This window comes from Perna viridis, chromosome 3 (assembly GCF_037379345.1).
Source record: "Perna viridis isolate PV_CMFRI_1.1 ecotype Kerala chromosome 3, ASM3737934v1, whole genome shotgun sequence".
NCBI classification, from domain to species: domain Eukaryota; kingdom Metazoa; phylum Mollusca; class Bivalvia; order Mytilida; family Mytilidae; genus Perna; species Perna viridis.
This window is the reverse complement of record NC_142447.1, coordinates 23,657,456-23,672,476: the sequence shown is the minus strand read 5'-3', so window position 1 is coordinate 23,672,476 and position 15,021 is coordinate 23,657,456. Positions and strand designations below refer to the sequence as shown.

General features: G+C 31.3%; 1 protein-coding gene across 3 annotated transcripts; it reads left to right on the top strand.

Moving 5' to 3' along the window:
* LOC148621519 (uncharacterized) lies at positions 1 to 11,297 on the top strand. 3 transcript variants are annotated; one of them, XM_088575993.1, is made up of 7 exons: positions 1 to 158; positions 1,962 to 2,070; positions 4,103 to 5,048; positions 5,405 to 5,458; positions 5,930 to 6,350; positions 6,952 to 7,175; positions 7,791 to 11,297. In XM_088575993.1, the coding sequence occupies exons 2-7, from the start codon at positions 2,011 to 2,013 to the stop codon at positions 7,883 to 7,885; spliced, it is 1,800 nt and encodes a 599-aa protein (XP_088432119.1). In that variant the 5' UTR covers positions 1 to 158; positions 1,962 to 2,010; the 3' UTR covers positions 7,886 to 11,297. The 3 variants fall into 3 exon arrangements, with proteins under 3 accessions (XP_088432119.1, XP_088432120.1, XP_088432118.1); XM_088575992.1 differs by lacking the exon at positions 1 to 158 and adding an exon at positions 647 to 940; XM_088575994.1 differs by lacking the exon at positions 1,962 to 2,070 and having other exon boundaries at positions 42 to 158.
* Positions 11,298 to 15,021: the final 3,724 nt, after the last annotated feature.

The window sequence follows — 15,021 nt, the reverse complement described above, 5'->3', positions numbered from 1 at the left end:
ATTGCATCACGAGACCGTAAGTTCCCGTACTTTCTAAACCAAAACAAACTCCATATTGAATGAAAACGTAAACAAAGTATAACATTAAGAAATTTTATTGGAAAGGACAGTTGACAAGTAGTGACAATAGTGGAATAAGGCATTTATACGTTATTCGGGTAAGTTATAATGAACTTTTTTTAATTATTTCTCCTTACAGTGTCGAGGAACGGGTGAAATTACATTTATAGTAGTTGGCAAAGTTCTTTTCTCAACTCGTTGCTGAATTTTTATTTCACAAAAATTGTTACCATGCAATAATCAACCATGCCACCTCAAACATGCTTAATTTTACTTCGCCTTTGGATGGTTTGCAGACTTAAGGGATTCATTGGTTTATGGTTTATTTGATGAATCATGACCATTTCAATTACTCGTGATGATGAAATGTACCATCATTATAAAACCGCCAGAATAGGTCAAGGTTTTTATTAGAAGTGGTTTTATCGTAAAGGAATAGGTCTGTATTTCATTTTATTAGACATCTTTTGATATGTCAATCAAGAATTGTTGTCTTCATTATAATCAAATGGATACATTCTATTGGGTTATATTTATATTTAGAACTGTACTTTCATTTTCAATTTCACTCCCTAAGGATGATGTTAAACATTAGAGGTGTGCCACCTAACCTGATGTCATCACTTATAATATCTTGTTCCTATTTGTGACATTGTCCATCAGTAGCCAATCTCAAAGCCCTTTGGAGCGTATCAGTCAGTTTGATGTACAATGTACATGTAGGAAGTCAAACTTATACTACTACTTCATATTTTTCTAACATACTGTAATACAGGATCTGTCTACTTACTTAAGTAGGTTATATAATGGAACAACAAAAGTTGAACTTTGTTCGTTGGTTTGATTTAAATAGTTCAAGGAATTACTATGATATTAATAGGTAAGTTAAAAAAGAACAGTTGAATGGTTCATTGAAACAGGGACATCCAATCCAGTTCAGATTGAATGCTTCTGAAGCTTTTATTTTTACCTCTAATAATAAAAAATGCAAGATTTACACATGTAGTAGGCATACAGTGGTTTATGTACAATGTACATTTGTACTTGTCAAATAAAAGTGATTCTTATGATCTGGAATTTAATTTTCCTAAATATACATGTACAGTGTACATTGTACTGTAATGACTTAAATAAAAATAAATTAAAAAATGTATGCAGATAGTTTTGAAAATTCACTGGGAATATAATTGATCCAGTTGAAAGTAATATGAGCTAGACTACACACACATTTTTCTTACCTTTGTAGAATCATTGAAAAACGGTTAGGATAGAATTTTTAAAATTAATTCAGTGTACCTGATCTAGATACTGTAAATAATACTTTTTTTATTTTTTTGTTTGTTTTTGAATTGTATATCTTCTTCTAAACCAATTTAAAGATAACTATCACTTTGAATTCACTTCCCTAACCCATATTTGCAGGTCTGTCTAATACCTATTCTTGTTTGAATGTCTATCATTATAGACGTATGCAATGCTCAGTATCAACTGATTGCCTTTAGTACTTCAAAGTACTTGGATATCAGTACTGTTGGCTGTATTTATGTACAGTAAGAGCAAGTCCCTGTAATACATGTGCATACATCATTTACATTATACAAATGTACATGTATAGGCATTGCATGAATACACACATATATATATTAGTCAACTTTGGTAGACTGTAATACTTTTATTATATTTTTATTGAAGTCTAATGGTGGTCATATTATATTGATGAATATACATGTAAGGTTTTTTAACCGTTATACATGTACATACATAGTACTTGTAACCTTCATACATGAGGATGCATGATACACGTACATTGTACATATACATTGCAAGAACATTGTATTGATATGGGGATGTTAGGCTTAAATTGTAGGAATAGAGTAGAATATTTTACATTTTACTTTCAGTTCTGGGTACTTCTACCAAGCCACACATCCACAATTCTACTATAATTATATGCCATACACTCCAGGTCAGCAGTATACGACCAATGGTGTGAATCTGCAACCATATAGGGTAGGTACATTTGTATATAAGTCTTCATAAGACGTGTACATGTAGGATTATATGTGCACATCGTATTTGAAATGCTAAGGCAGCACTATAACTCAATTAAAAAAAGATGATTATTGATATCCTCCTCTAAGGGCCATGTAAAATTTATCTTATCCTTTTTGAAACAGTCATTAGAACTGAGGGTAGAAGAAACATAACTTATTTCATGTTCTACTTCAAATAGTCTCATATTAGCATTTGTCATTATTGTATGATTTGTGATTAATTTTGTTGTTGGCTTTTGTTTGTCACAAACATAACTTTGTTTACACAACAATAAAATATTTGAATTTGATAAATTAATAGCCACAGAAAATAATATATTATAACACCAAATGTACATTCAAGAAAACAAAATTGATCTGAATAGCCTACAAAAAAAATGTTATTGATCATTGGAATGACCCATAGTATATAACTTAAGTTTTGTACAACAGAAAAAAACATATCACATGTAATTAAAAATGTGGTTGCAGTGTTCTTAAATTTGGTATAAACACACATATTTTTTATTATTTAAACACATTGATTAAAATAACCTATTCATGTACTTGTACATGTATCCAAATTGCAGTAAAACATAAATGACTTGAAGTTCAAGAAAACTCAAGTAAAATCTGATCTATGTGTACATTGTACAATGTAACTGATATACATGTATGAATCTAAATTGAGGAATCTAAAATATTTAAGTATAATTTATGCAAATCTTTCATTTGTTTGTTTGTTTCATGCAAGAGTTACCATAAAAGGGCTTTGAGATAAGTGAAAGATACAAAGTACATGTAACTTAAATGCTCCTTTAATGTCTTTCCTACATGTACTTGTCCACTGCATGTACGTGAAAAAGCTCCTTAATTCTACAGATTTGATCAACTTTACATTTCACTAGTAATTTTTAAAGTCATTTTTGAGGTCATGTCTAAATTTTCTGTTTCCGATGTATTATAATTGAACTGCAGTCAACCTTCCTTTTACAAGTGACAACAATCACATCAAACCTTGTTGATGGCTATCTACATGTTCAATTACCGGTTTGTTGGTTTGAACAAAATTCCAGTATAGGGCTCATATGTGCTGATCATTTAAACATTATTTGGGCTGTTGTGGGGTGTAGTAAAAGAATAAATGTAACTACAAAATTATATTGATACTGAGTGTTGAAGAGTGCATGTGTACTGTAGTAAGGTATTTAATTCTAGAAGTATCTATAACTATTCTAAACATGTACACCAGCACATACATCAGTGTTTATTAACAAGGAAGTCCAGATATCAAATATTATGTATATTTTTTTTTTAAATTACAAATATACACATTTAAATTTGTTGTTATTCTTGATTTTAAAAAAAATGCTAGCAGGGAACTGATGATTTCATAAACATAAAGCTGAATTACATGTCAAGGGAGATAAATCATGTTACTTGCTGTTTGTCGTAAACAATTTAAGCATGCATACCAGGTAGTATTAAAATAGGTCATGGAAAAGATTTGATTGATAGGCCAAGCCTGAGATTTTTGTAAATGTATTTTTTTTTGTTAAACTACACTATTTAATTTATTAATTATGTATAAGTTCTTATGTTACATGTTACAATGTATATTGAAATTGTGGAATTCACATTTATCAAATATTTTATAATGTATACATGTACCATATACATGTACATACATTTGTATGATTATGAAGTACTTTGTTTACATGTGCATTTGATACAAATAAAAAATCATTTTTCTATTTAACTTATTGCTTTTGGGGGTGATTTTTGAGCTGTATATTTTCAAATGGATCAGGCATTTTATTTTCAGTAAAAGCATGACCCTTTGAATCAAGCCTAAAAAAGTAATGCAGATGTGATAAGAATTAACAGAAATGTTGTTAGTATAACTAATGGATGGCACATACATTAAGCATTAAGTTTTATTCTTACAGTTATCTTTTTTTCCTGGAGTATCTATGCTATCATATGTGTATATATTATATTTTTTTCAGTCGAAAAGAATGGATCCCTATTTGAGTAGTATTTATGGTACAGAGCAATCATTATATGATCCACCAATTAGTGATAAATCAAGTTTAGACACTACAGTGTATGCTTCAAGTCCAAACTCCTGCTTCATGTATGAACAGGAGAGGGCTGACATGCAAAGCACTTTGGGAGGTATGTCTGTAAAGAATAGCAGAGCTATGAGTGAGGACTTTGATCTGAATTCTCAGTTTGAAACATCTCGAGACATTACGCTGCCAATGGACAAAAAGTCAGGATCGTTACCAAGTGAGACATGCGAAAACATGAACAAAAACTGGACAATAGACTCAAAATCTGCCAGTGATGTTGACTTCCTCAATTTTGATCTTTTTGATATGGAACAAGATGTAAGTGGAAATCCAACACTTGCTGAACTAAATGCTTCTGAATCTCTGTTGGATGATCTGGCTAGCATCATGGATACTAGCATTAAGGAAACTGAAAGCAACAAAGTATGGTCTGCTTCCACCTCAAAACAGGATGTTTCTGATATGGTTTGCCAACCTCAAGCTAAGACCTGTTGGTCATCCACACCATCACAAGTCTTAAGAACACAACAGACTCAAGTAAAAGGAGCAGTACCACCATATAAACTTTCAAACTCTGTTGGCCGAAGACCATCGGCTACTGTAACATCAGAAATAGAAAACAGTTCTCTTACTGCTAGTGTACCCAAATTACATCAGTTACTGCAACCCAGAAACAAAGAAGTGGACACTGAAGCTTCATCTAGTCCCTTACAATGTACATCTAGTCAGAAATCACAACCTGGTACATTGAAAAGGAAACAAAGCATTACCAGTAAAGAAATGGAAGAAAAGTGGGAGGAAATTAAACATTACATATATGACTCTGATGCTGATGACGAAGATGAACAGTTGCCACGGAAGCAAAAAAGACTGAGCACAGGTAAGAAATATTATTGCATGTGGGTGGAGGAATTTATAATAAAAAAAAACACTTTCTAAGGATAACATATCATTATTGAATTAAAACTGAAGTTACAGATATCATAAATAGTAAAAAAGTACATATCTTTCAACAAAATATGAAGAAACAAATCTGGCACATTTTGAATTTCAGAGTTTCTATATATACACATGTATGTATTGTCCCTTAGACAAAAAAAAAAGAAAATTTCAAATCTCTTCACATATGCAGATTTAAAGTAAACATACATGTATGTAAGTACATGTACACTCACTGTCCATAAGTTTTACCATGTTTGATATGTTTGGTAAAACTGATCACTTTATTTTCGTCAGACTCCATGGAAAATGAGGAATCAGAAAGTGATCATGACTCTCCTGCAGATTCAGGTAATATATTGTGTGTGTTGCTTATTGTTTCAGAGAAAAGAATACAAAGATACTATAGGGGAAATAATTCAGACATTGATCTGTGCTATGGTTTTGTGAGAATTGATAACTGCAAGATTATACTTCTGCATGTGTAGAAAAATATGATCTCAAAGTTTCAAAGTTACTCTACAATGTTTTTATATAAAAAGACTGCCTATTAGAAAAAAATCTGGTTTGGTTGTCAAAGAGATAAATGTAAGTTAATATGCTCAGCCGCTTAGAAGAGTTAAAAGGTACTTTTTTCATATCTTAAACTGTTTTTTTTTCAAATTTGTTTAACTGCATGTACATTCATAATATGTAATAAGTGAAAAAAAAATGGGAATCTTTGGCAAGTTTAATTATTGTATACATGTAACAGAAATTTTCAATAACAACTTCATCATTCCCTTGAAATAAAAAAAATTCAAATTTTTTTGGGAATCACAGATTCAGATTTTGATGACGACAACAGCCAAGGATCGTGGTCTTACAAGCAAGAAACTGATGGTTCACAGAGGAAGTCTCGTCAGTACTTCTGGCAGTATAATCTACAATCAAAAGGACCCAAAGGGGCCCGTGTTAATTTTGAACAGTTAGAAAATGATGATCCACATGTTTTGAAAGACTTTGAGGATCCTGTTTTTGATCCTGTGGCAAGTAAATATGTTACAGGAACAACGATTCGTCATGGTGGAAAAGCGAGAAGAGGAGATGGGACTGATGTTTCACCAAATCCAAAGAAACTATATCAGATTGGTCAACAGATCAACAAATTGAACAAACAGATTGACTCTTTTATACCACTGAGTGAGATGCCTGTGTCAAGTCGCAATAAATCAAAGAAGGAGAAAAATAAACTAGCTTCAAGGTTTGTATATATTGTATATACAGGAAAATTTTATAGACTTTGTAAGATGTTAAACAAAAGTAAACATTTCATACAGGTATGTCTTCTTTATACCTTTATGTATTTAATGATACATACATGTATACATTCTGTATATACATAATGGTTACAGAGTTTTTTAATTGTTGATTCTAAGGCACAGAGTTTCAAAATTTGTTTAAACAAATCTTGTGATATTTCATTATTTCAGTCTTTGAATTTCAGACAAGGATGAAATACACTACAAGAAAACAAGATTAGATAGTTGCTAATTGAGTAGGAAAGATTAAAATATTTAACTTGAGAAATTTGCTAAATTTTCATTCTTGTACATACAACTGTATGTATGTTTATATTAACCCATCATGCATGTTTTCCATCATCATTTCTGAATGGGACATTTCTGGTTTAATGAACCTTATTAAAGTTTATATATGTGATTTAATGTTTACTGCTTCATCTGATTGCATTTCCGCCATTCAATTGATATGTTGAATTGAACTATTAATAAATCAATGAAACTCGAGCCTATGTTTTAATGATACTAGCAGATTGATATATATGCATGTTGTGTCTTTTCCAGAGCCTGCAGATTAAAGAAGAAAGCCCAGCATGAAGCATACAAGATAAAACTGTATGGCTTAGATATGGAACACAAACAACTGCTTAAACTGACTCGAGAAATGAAGGAAAAGTTTGCTGATGTTTTACATAGGACTTTACCTGAACGGAATGTTCTGAAACCTGAAGTGGGAGATAATCTGCAGATGACTAAATTTTTAGAAGATCTAGCAGTCAAGAAATACAGTACGTACAATATTGGTTATGCAAAAATAAATTACTTGGTTTTTATGAATGCACTAAGACTCCCCCTATAAATGAATGAAAAAAATGCAGAGCAGTGCTCAGTTTCCTGGAAAAACTCAGTGATTTTCCTCAAATCTTTGATTTTGTCCCCAAATTTTCAATTTCAGTCGATAATGGAGATGTAGGATTTGAGGAAATCTCAATTTGAAAATTTTTTATGAAGCCAAGCCCTGTAGTAACAGATTAAATTTAGAAAATGTCTACCAATAAGTCAGTTCAATGTACATTAATGAAGAATAATTGATATGATTATTCATAAATTGTGCTAGCTTTATCAGGAAGGGTTACAGAAGGAGCCCATGATATCAATGAATCCTTAACTGTCTTGATGAACTAGTACATTTGTATGTATCTGAAAATTCATATTATTCGTCATAAAATCTTAGGCATGTATGCTGGTATTAAACAATTCGTTATAAAACCATTTTTCAGCTTATTTTTCTACACTAGGAAAAGGGTCAAGAAATAAGAGCAGAAAATAAAAAAATGAAAAATATTCATCTCTATATCATAGTCTAATTTACATAAATATCTACATGTTTTTTTTTCTTTCAGCATATAAAGTGGCTGGTGATACTACAGAATTTGTTAACAGAGTCTTGTGTAAAGTAGAAGATGGTGACCCAACTGGTGGTCTGGATCAAACATAAGCTTTACCTTTTACACAGTCCCTTTATTATCAAACACTGTGATGACTTCATATTTGTTGTTGTTGCTTTGATTACAGCTGACAGTGCTTAACAAACCTTTAGGAAGAGACTTACAAAAATGTATAGTTCCTATAGTGCTGCCCCAGTCCGTGGAATTCAAAGAGTTCAGCTATATTTCAAGACTTTATTTCAGTACAAAATATTCCTTAATATGTGAACCCATAACAAAGGCTTTTTTGTAGTTATTATTGTATATATGGTGTAATTATTATTTATACAACCTCTGTTGTTGAAGAAAAACACTTTGATGATAATTATAGTGCAGTGTTTAAATTGTCGTGATTTTGAGCATTTTTCTCTTAGATCAACAATTTGTTTTATTTTAGTTTTGTACATAGTTTCTTTACTATATACTTACTTCAGATTTATCAGACTATGTATATTGATGTTAAGTTTGAGAAAAAAATCTTCACATAATGTATTAATGTATATATATCTGCTTGTGCTACTTGATTTTAGTTTATACGCCTTGTAAATAAATATTTTATATTGTAACTTTGTAATATATTTTTTTGATAGAGTGTGCTTATTTGTAGTTCAAATTTATTAATTATTTTTTGGTAAATAAAATAGATATTGTTAATTGCTTGAACTAAATTAGTGTGGTTTTACATTGTCTCATCTTTTAAACATATCTCAATATAATCGTTATATATCATATGTAGTTTCCCAGCTACTCATTACTGAACTTCAACTTGATATTGTTGGGAGTGCTAAATCAATGACAAAAGATTTTCACTCTGTAGCAATATTGCAAAAACAAAAGTTGAATTTAACATCATTTTTCCATTTCTTAGTGGGTTTTTTTTTATTAATTTTCCATATCATGGAAATCAATTCAGAACTTCAGTAATCCAATTTTCCCTTGAAAATATAGAAGTAATTATCATAAAAATTGTAAATATTTGTCAGTAATTGATTCAGTTTGATTGTTTCTAGCTCTATATTATTCCACATGATGGTGTAAATACTTTACTATATATTGTGTGCCTCTGCTTTGTATATGTAATTTGACAGTTGTAGTGCAAGTTAGAATGTTACTTGATGGTTGATATTGAACTATGAGAATAATTAAAGATTTAATATGAGTTTTCAAACTAATTAAAATTAAATGTACTAACAATTCCATCCTGTCATTGCATGGAGTATCTGACGACACTCAATATTGCTCAGTTTTACTATCTCTTCAAATGACCTTTTGATCAGCCTGAATAAGATTTCAGTTTTTGTGATAGTGAAGGTCATCAGAACTGAAAGTAGAATAAGTTGTTAGATCTTACATGAAAGGATGAATGGAAACAATTAGTAGATCTGATTTTAATAAGATTGATCTAATTATTTGTCTTAGTTCACCCCTCTCATTCCTCAATTCTGTATGTGTATGTACCCAAGAATCTGAAATCTAGAGATGTTTCATTTTTAGAGGGTTAGGATATTTTTCTTGAAATTTCCAATTACAACATTGTATTATTTTTGATTTAGACAGTATACTATTTTTGGAAACCTGAATTTCATTTAGGGATTTTTACCAGGAGTTGAGTTTTATTTTTTATTTTTTTTTAATTTAAAATATTTTTTTTACCCCTCAATAAAAAACAAATGATCCTAACCTCAAATTGGGTGCTTTTTTTTTTTTTTTTTTATTTCAATTTATTGCAAACCTCTCAATAAAATCAAATGTTTGTTCCCTAAAAATGGAGAAAATTATATAATCTAGTATATTTTTAATTGACATTAACTCATTGAAAATGTACTTAAGAACTACTCGGACTCCTTAATGTCAAGCGTAGTCATGTATTGTACTGAAAATCAAAGTTCATGTCAATTGATTAATAGTATTGTATATGTATTGTCTTGCACACATTCTGTTTAGGTAGATGATATAAATAGATTTTCATCAATTGCTATATTTAGAATCTTTTTGACATACAGGTGATCTTGAATCAGTTATATTTTTTTTTGGTTTCTTAAAAGCAACTGTGATGTATGAATTTTGGTGCCTTTATCAAAAAGGAATTGTTAATTACATCTTAATGAGCATTTTAGGAAATTCTAATTTAAAGAACTTGTGATTGTTTATTATGCAACAGAAGTCCCAAAGAACTCTAATAAAATTTGAAAAGCAATATATGATTTTTCAGGAGCCAATTCAGAAATTTTGAAAAAGGGGGAGGCAGTTCCAGGCTATTATTTGACCATTTTTTGGCAAAATCTTGCACAAAATTAATAAATCTACAGTGTTTTGTTTTCTAACAAAAGGAGTGTCTAATCCTGGACCCCTTACTGATTTGTATTTTAATTTATTGAAGAAGACAATGACAGTGTATGAAAAGTCTAGCTATCAGAATTTTTGTAGTTAAATTATTTTTTTTATATATATATCTGTTAATTGATGTAGAAGGTACGAGCAACTCTGAATGCTTAAGATAAATAATATCAGTTGTAAAATATTTAAAAGACGTGAAACTGTACAAAACTTAATAGTCATAGTAACTTATTTATAAACAGAAGCCCAATTTTTATCAAACCTGCTCTGTACCGTTTCTTATTTTTTACAAACCTGCTCTGTACTGTTTGTTATTTTCTCAGTATTTTTGTCTGTTTACAGGGTTTGTAAATCTTGTCCTTGTTTCACTTGAATTATATTACCAGAATTTCCTATGCAGAATGTGTTGATCTGCATTTTATTGTTAACTTGTGGGATCCCAAATGCTGCACTGGAATGCAAAATCTTCCATTTATGGTTTTTCTTCACGGTTTTATCATTAGAAATAGATATTTGTCATTTGTTGGTGTTTTCACACCAAAGATGTTTCGCTGTTAATACTGAACTCTAGGCACTGTAAATGACAAATCCCCATGTATTAGAATGGTACCACAAAGTCATTGACAAGACTTACATACCCTATATAGAACTATGGTCCCATTCTACAATTACCTATTTACTGTAATAGTACTATTATTCGTGGGGTACCAAATTTGTGGTTTTCGTGGGTTGGCCAAACCACAAAATTTGGCTCCCAATGAAAAGGAGGTTTCCATTGATGTGTATACTGAAAACCACAAAACCAATAAATCAAGATTTCATGAACTTAGGTATCTGCGAATTAAAGTACTTTCACAGTATTTCAAGTGCAAATAGTGTGTTAAAATCTTTGCAGTTTCATATTCTGCTTGCTTTTTAAAATCTACAGCACAAGAAATGCTACTAAAGTATACTGTATATGTATATTAGCTTTATAATGTATAGAAATCCACAAGTCTTTCAAGAAACCAGAGGTTGTATGGAGAATTGTTGAAAGTATGTTACATGTTAAAAGTTTGTTATTGGATCAATTAAAATGTAAATAAAGTTGTGTTTTCTTTATTCATATATCATTGGAAAATATTGGATTTTACAGTTTTTTAATACATTTTTATAACTAGTTAACGCTTTTGAATGTAATATCCCTGCTCTCTATGGCACTGACTTGTCTTGTTGCATAAAGTTAAAAAAAGGACTCCATCTTTCGATTTTAATCTAATGATTCAACTTTTACTAAACAACCAATCACAATAAAACTAGACAACACCATGTAAAAATTACACTCATAAGAAGAAATTATTTGATAATGAAATTTATTGTGGATTTCAAAGTAAAATAGTTCTAAAATATAATAACCCTGTCAGCTCAAAAAGTTGAAATTTTCAAACTAAAAATTCAATTTGTTGTAGGATATACAGGGGGAAAAAAACTATGACAGTGAAAAACTGTTCCCCTTTTTACACAATATTCGCGTCATAAAATGTGATAATAACTTCCATACTGAACTCTCCAATACAAATAATACACAACACTAGTGTGTCGGCCTGAGGATCATGACATTACCTTAAATGTTAGCTTGTAGGATGTATACCATAAGGTTGTGACATTTTTTTTCTACAAAAATCATTTCTGCATGCAATACCGCAGACGAATACTAGATGAAGAGATGCAGATAGAACAACAACTTTCTTTACATAACATGCTATTGTCATTGTTATGAAATTATTGAGTACATAGTTTATCTTAGTTTCCAATGCACGATGGTTTTTAGGCCAAGCCCTACTGTTGGAAATACAAAAAATACCAATTTTATTTATTGTAAATTTCGATATGCTGTACACGCGTTTCAAGGTGTAACCTCTCATCAACAGCATTAAAATCAAATATGTAGGAAGATCGTAATCAAAATATTAGATGTATACAAGAAATACTCGAAATCAAAACTATCGCTATAACATGAGTTGATGTTTTATGGTTGTACTTTGTTTTTGATCTGAGTCAGTCATATACCGTTCGGATCCTCTTGACAAGTTCCCAATTTCCTCCATTATCACTAACATAAACTGGAACGTGAAGAAACTTGGGTTTATACGGAAGTCTATTGTACATGGTTATAAGTAAGATGTTAACCTTCATAAAGGACACCCAAGTATCTAGTTATCGGAAATGTCATATTGACAGAAATACCACTTAAAGTTGTACAACGTCTATCCACGTGCAGATCACACGGTGAGGCGGAGTCTGAGTTTCTCTTGGTTTTTAATATCGATTTTCCAAAATAAAACAAAATAGTTTTTTTTTCATAATTCATTATTGAATACAAATATGATTGATTAATTGATTGATTGTTGAGGTTTAACGCCCGAGCAGCAATATTTCAGCTATATTCACGCGATGAACATGAAAAGGATGATGAACATGAAATGATGATAATGAAATGAAAAAAGGGATGGTGCACCACTATGGTTTGCGGTCTGGTTTTCCGTATTATATCCTGACAAATCCAGCATAAAACACGCCAGGGGTACCCCATTCCACCACCTGGGGCATACATCTCTGTTGCTTTGTGGGCAGAGCGCCTAGTCCCCGGCTAGGTTTCTGAGCACTATTTAGTCGCCTTTTACGACAAGCTTAGCGCTGCAGCAGGCCTACTCTTTTAACAACCGGACCTGCACGGGACGAGAGTACAAATAAGTATTCATTGCAACCACATGGGGAAAAACTTTTTTTTTTTATTTAAATCTGTGATAAATCATGAGATTAACTTTGGCTGGTTATAGTGTTAAAAGATTTTAAAATTTTGGAGGAAATTTTCACGTACTTTTCATGGTAGATTCAAACCAAATTGTGGTTATGATTATCTACTAAACCCAATTAACTCATTGGATGTTTAGAATATTGTTTATCTGACCTTAGGGCTTGGTTTTCAGGCACATGCTTTTGTGCAAAATATTACACTTTGTTTATTCTCTAAAAAAATACATTGGTACAGAGAAATATAAGCAAATGTATGATTATACACATTTACAATCAAGTGTTACAGTTATTATATTATATCGCAACACCAGTACCCCGGATGTTACTCAACAAGCAAAAACGTTACAAAAATATTTATATCAAAGAAATGATCTACCCTTTTGTTAATAGCTCGAATAAATTTGCAGATGTTATTAAGATCGGGGAGATGGCGAGTATTTATTAACTCTCTAAATTTGAAGATATTTGGTCGAACTTAAAATCCACTCCACAAAAGTTTTCTTCTCTCCGTAGGAAGAGAGTTGCATGTATATTAAAATAAAGTGGAATTCATCACAAACGTAATGATCGTGACATTAAAACCATGTTCTTTCATCTGTAGGAATATTCCTGATTCTATATGTAGGTTATGGTTAATAATCCCAAATCGACATAAAACAATAGCAATTTTGTCGTATAAGACTTTAGATAATGTTCATATTCAAGGTTATCATTGTAATTCAATAATTGAATGATTTTGATCTTTTAGTTTAAAATTTGTGATGCATATTTATACCAGTATAGTTTCTGTAACGTGATATCCTAGGAAGACTTAGACCCTCAAACAATTGAGTCACAAAAATATTAGCTTTTTGTGTCAGTGAGGTACATAATATACCAAAATCTGTATCTCATGCGGTATCAACTCGAGACTCCTATATTACCCCAAGAGGCACCGGCCCACGGAGTGATGTAGGTCGAGGGTTGATACCACATGTGATACAGATTTTGACATGTCATTTTCATTATATTATATATTTTAACTTTAAATTCATTAAATTCAATATTTTCATTTCAATTTCATCCTGGTTTTCGCCAATATATGGAAAATTTTTATTTAGAAAGAAATCAAGTAGAGTCGGCTCATATTTATTCTGCTGCCTTGGATTAAAAAGCTTCTGATATTCTTATATTAATAACATATAGCTAAGAGGATGATAGAGCAGTTTGTCATCCCAAGGCGTAGCCAAGGGTGACAATATATTTTCAAGGGAAACGAACTCTCTATGACCCTCTAAGGTATGTGTTAATTACTGAATGTTCCATTGTTATTCTTTTTCAAACTATACATCCTAACAATTGTTTTCCGGTTCATTTTTCTTTTTCTTGTATTTTTTAGTATGTTGCTACAAGATTGAAGTCATCACTACAGAAGTTTTATGGTCGTTATCATGAACTCGTGGATCGTTATGGTGTATCCATCAGCACCGTGAGAACTGATTTATTCAATGGGTCATAGTTTTCCTTCCCTCGTTTGTCTACCCCGGACTTGACTTTTTATGAGCAACTCGGCGGGTGTTTCTAGAAAAGCAGAGGACGCTTACCCTACCGGTGCACCTGGTCCATGCTCCAAGTTTTTGGTGGAGTCCGAGTTGCTCATTTACTTTTGTTACTTTGTATGTATGATTTTAGTTACTTTGTGTTCTTTGTTGTGTATGTCTGTTTTCCATGTCTGGTCTTTGTCCCTGGATTACATTCTTTTGATTACCTCTATAACCTTGGTTCCCTTGATTACTCTTTTTAATATACTTTCAAATTTGTATTTATTTGAAATGTCCACTGTGGAAAATAACACCCCTTTTGTGACCCTTATTTAATGTACCAGTGATGGACCTTTTTCGTGCTCACAAACAGAAAGTGTCAATATGATGGTTTTTATTTTTGTTTTATTTGTGAAGTTTTCCTATGAGGAGGAATTACCTGGCCAGCGAAAGCTATATTTTTATATCGCCTAGCTGGCCGAGTGGTCTAGGGC

Bases quoted from the DNA above. Each gene is read 5' to 3' on its own strand.
- LOC148621519 (XM_088575992.1), top strand. From the start codon at position 867: ATGGAACAACAAAAGTTGAACTTTGTTCGTTGGTTTGATTTAAATAGT. The intron at 941-1,961 runs GTAAGTTAAAAA...TTTTACTTTCAG, and splicing joins AATTACTATGATATTAATAG to TTCTGGGTACTTCTACCAAG. The intron at 5,459-5,929 runs GTAATATATTGT...TGGGAATCACAG, and splicing joins TGACTCTCCTGCAGATTCAG to ATTCAGATTTTGATGACGAC.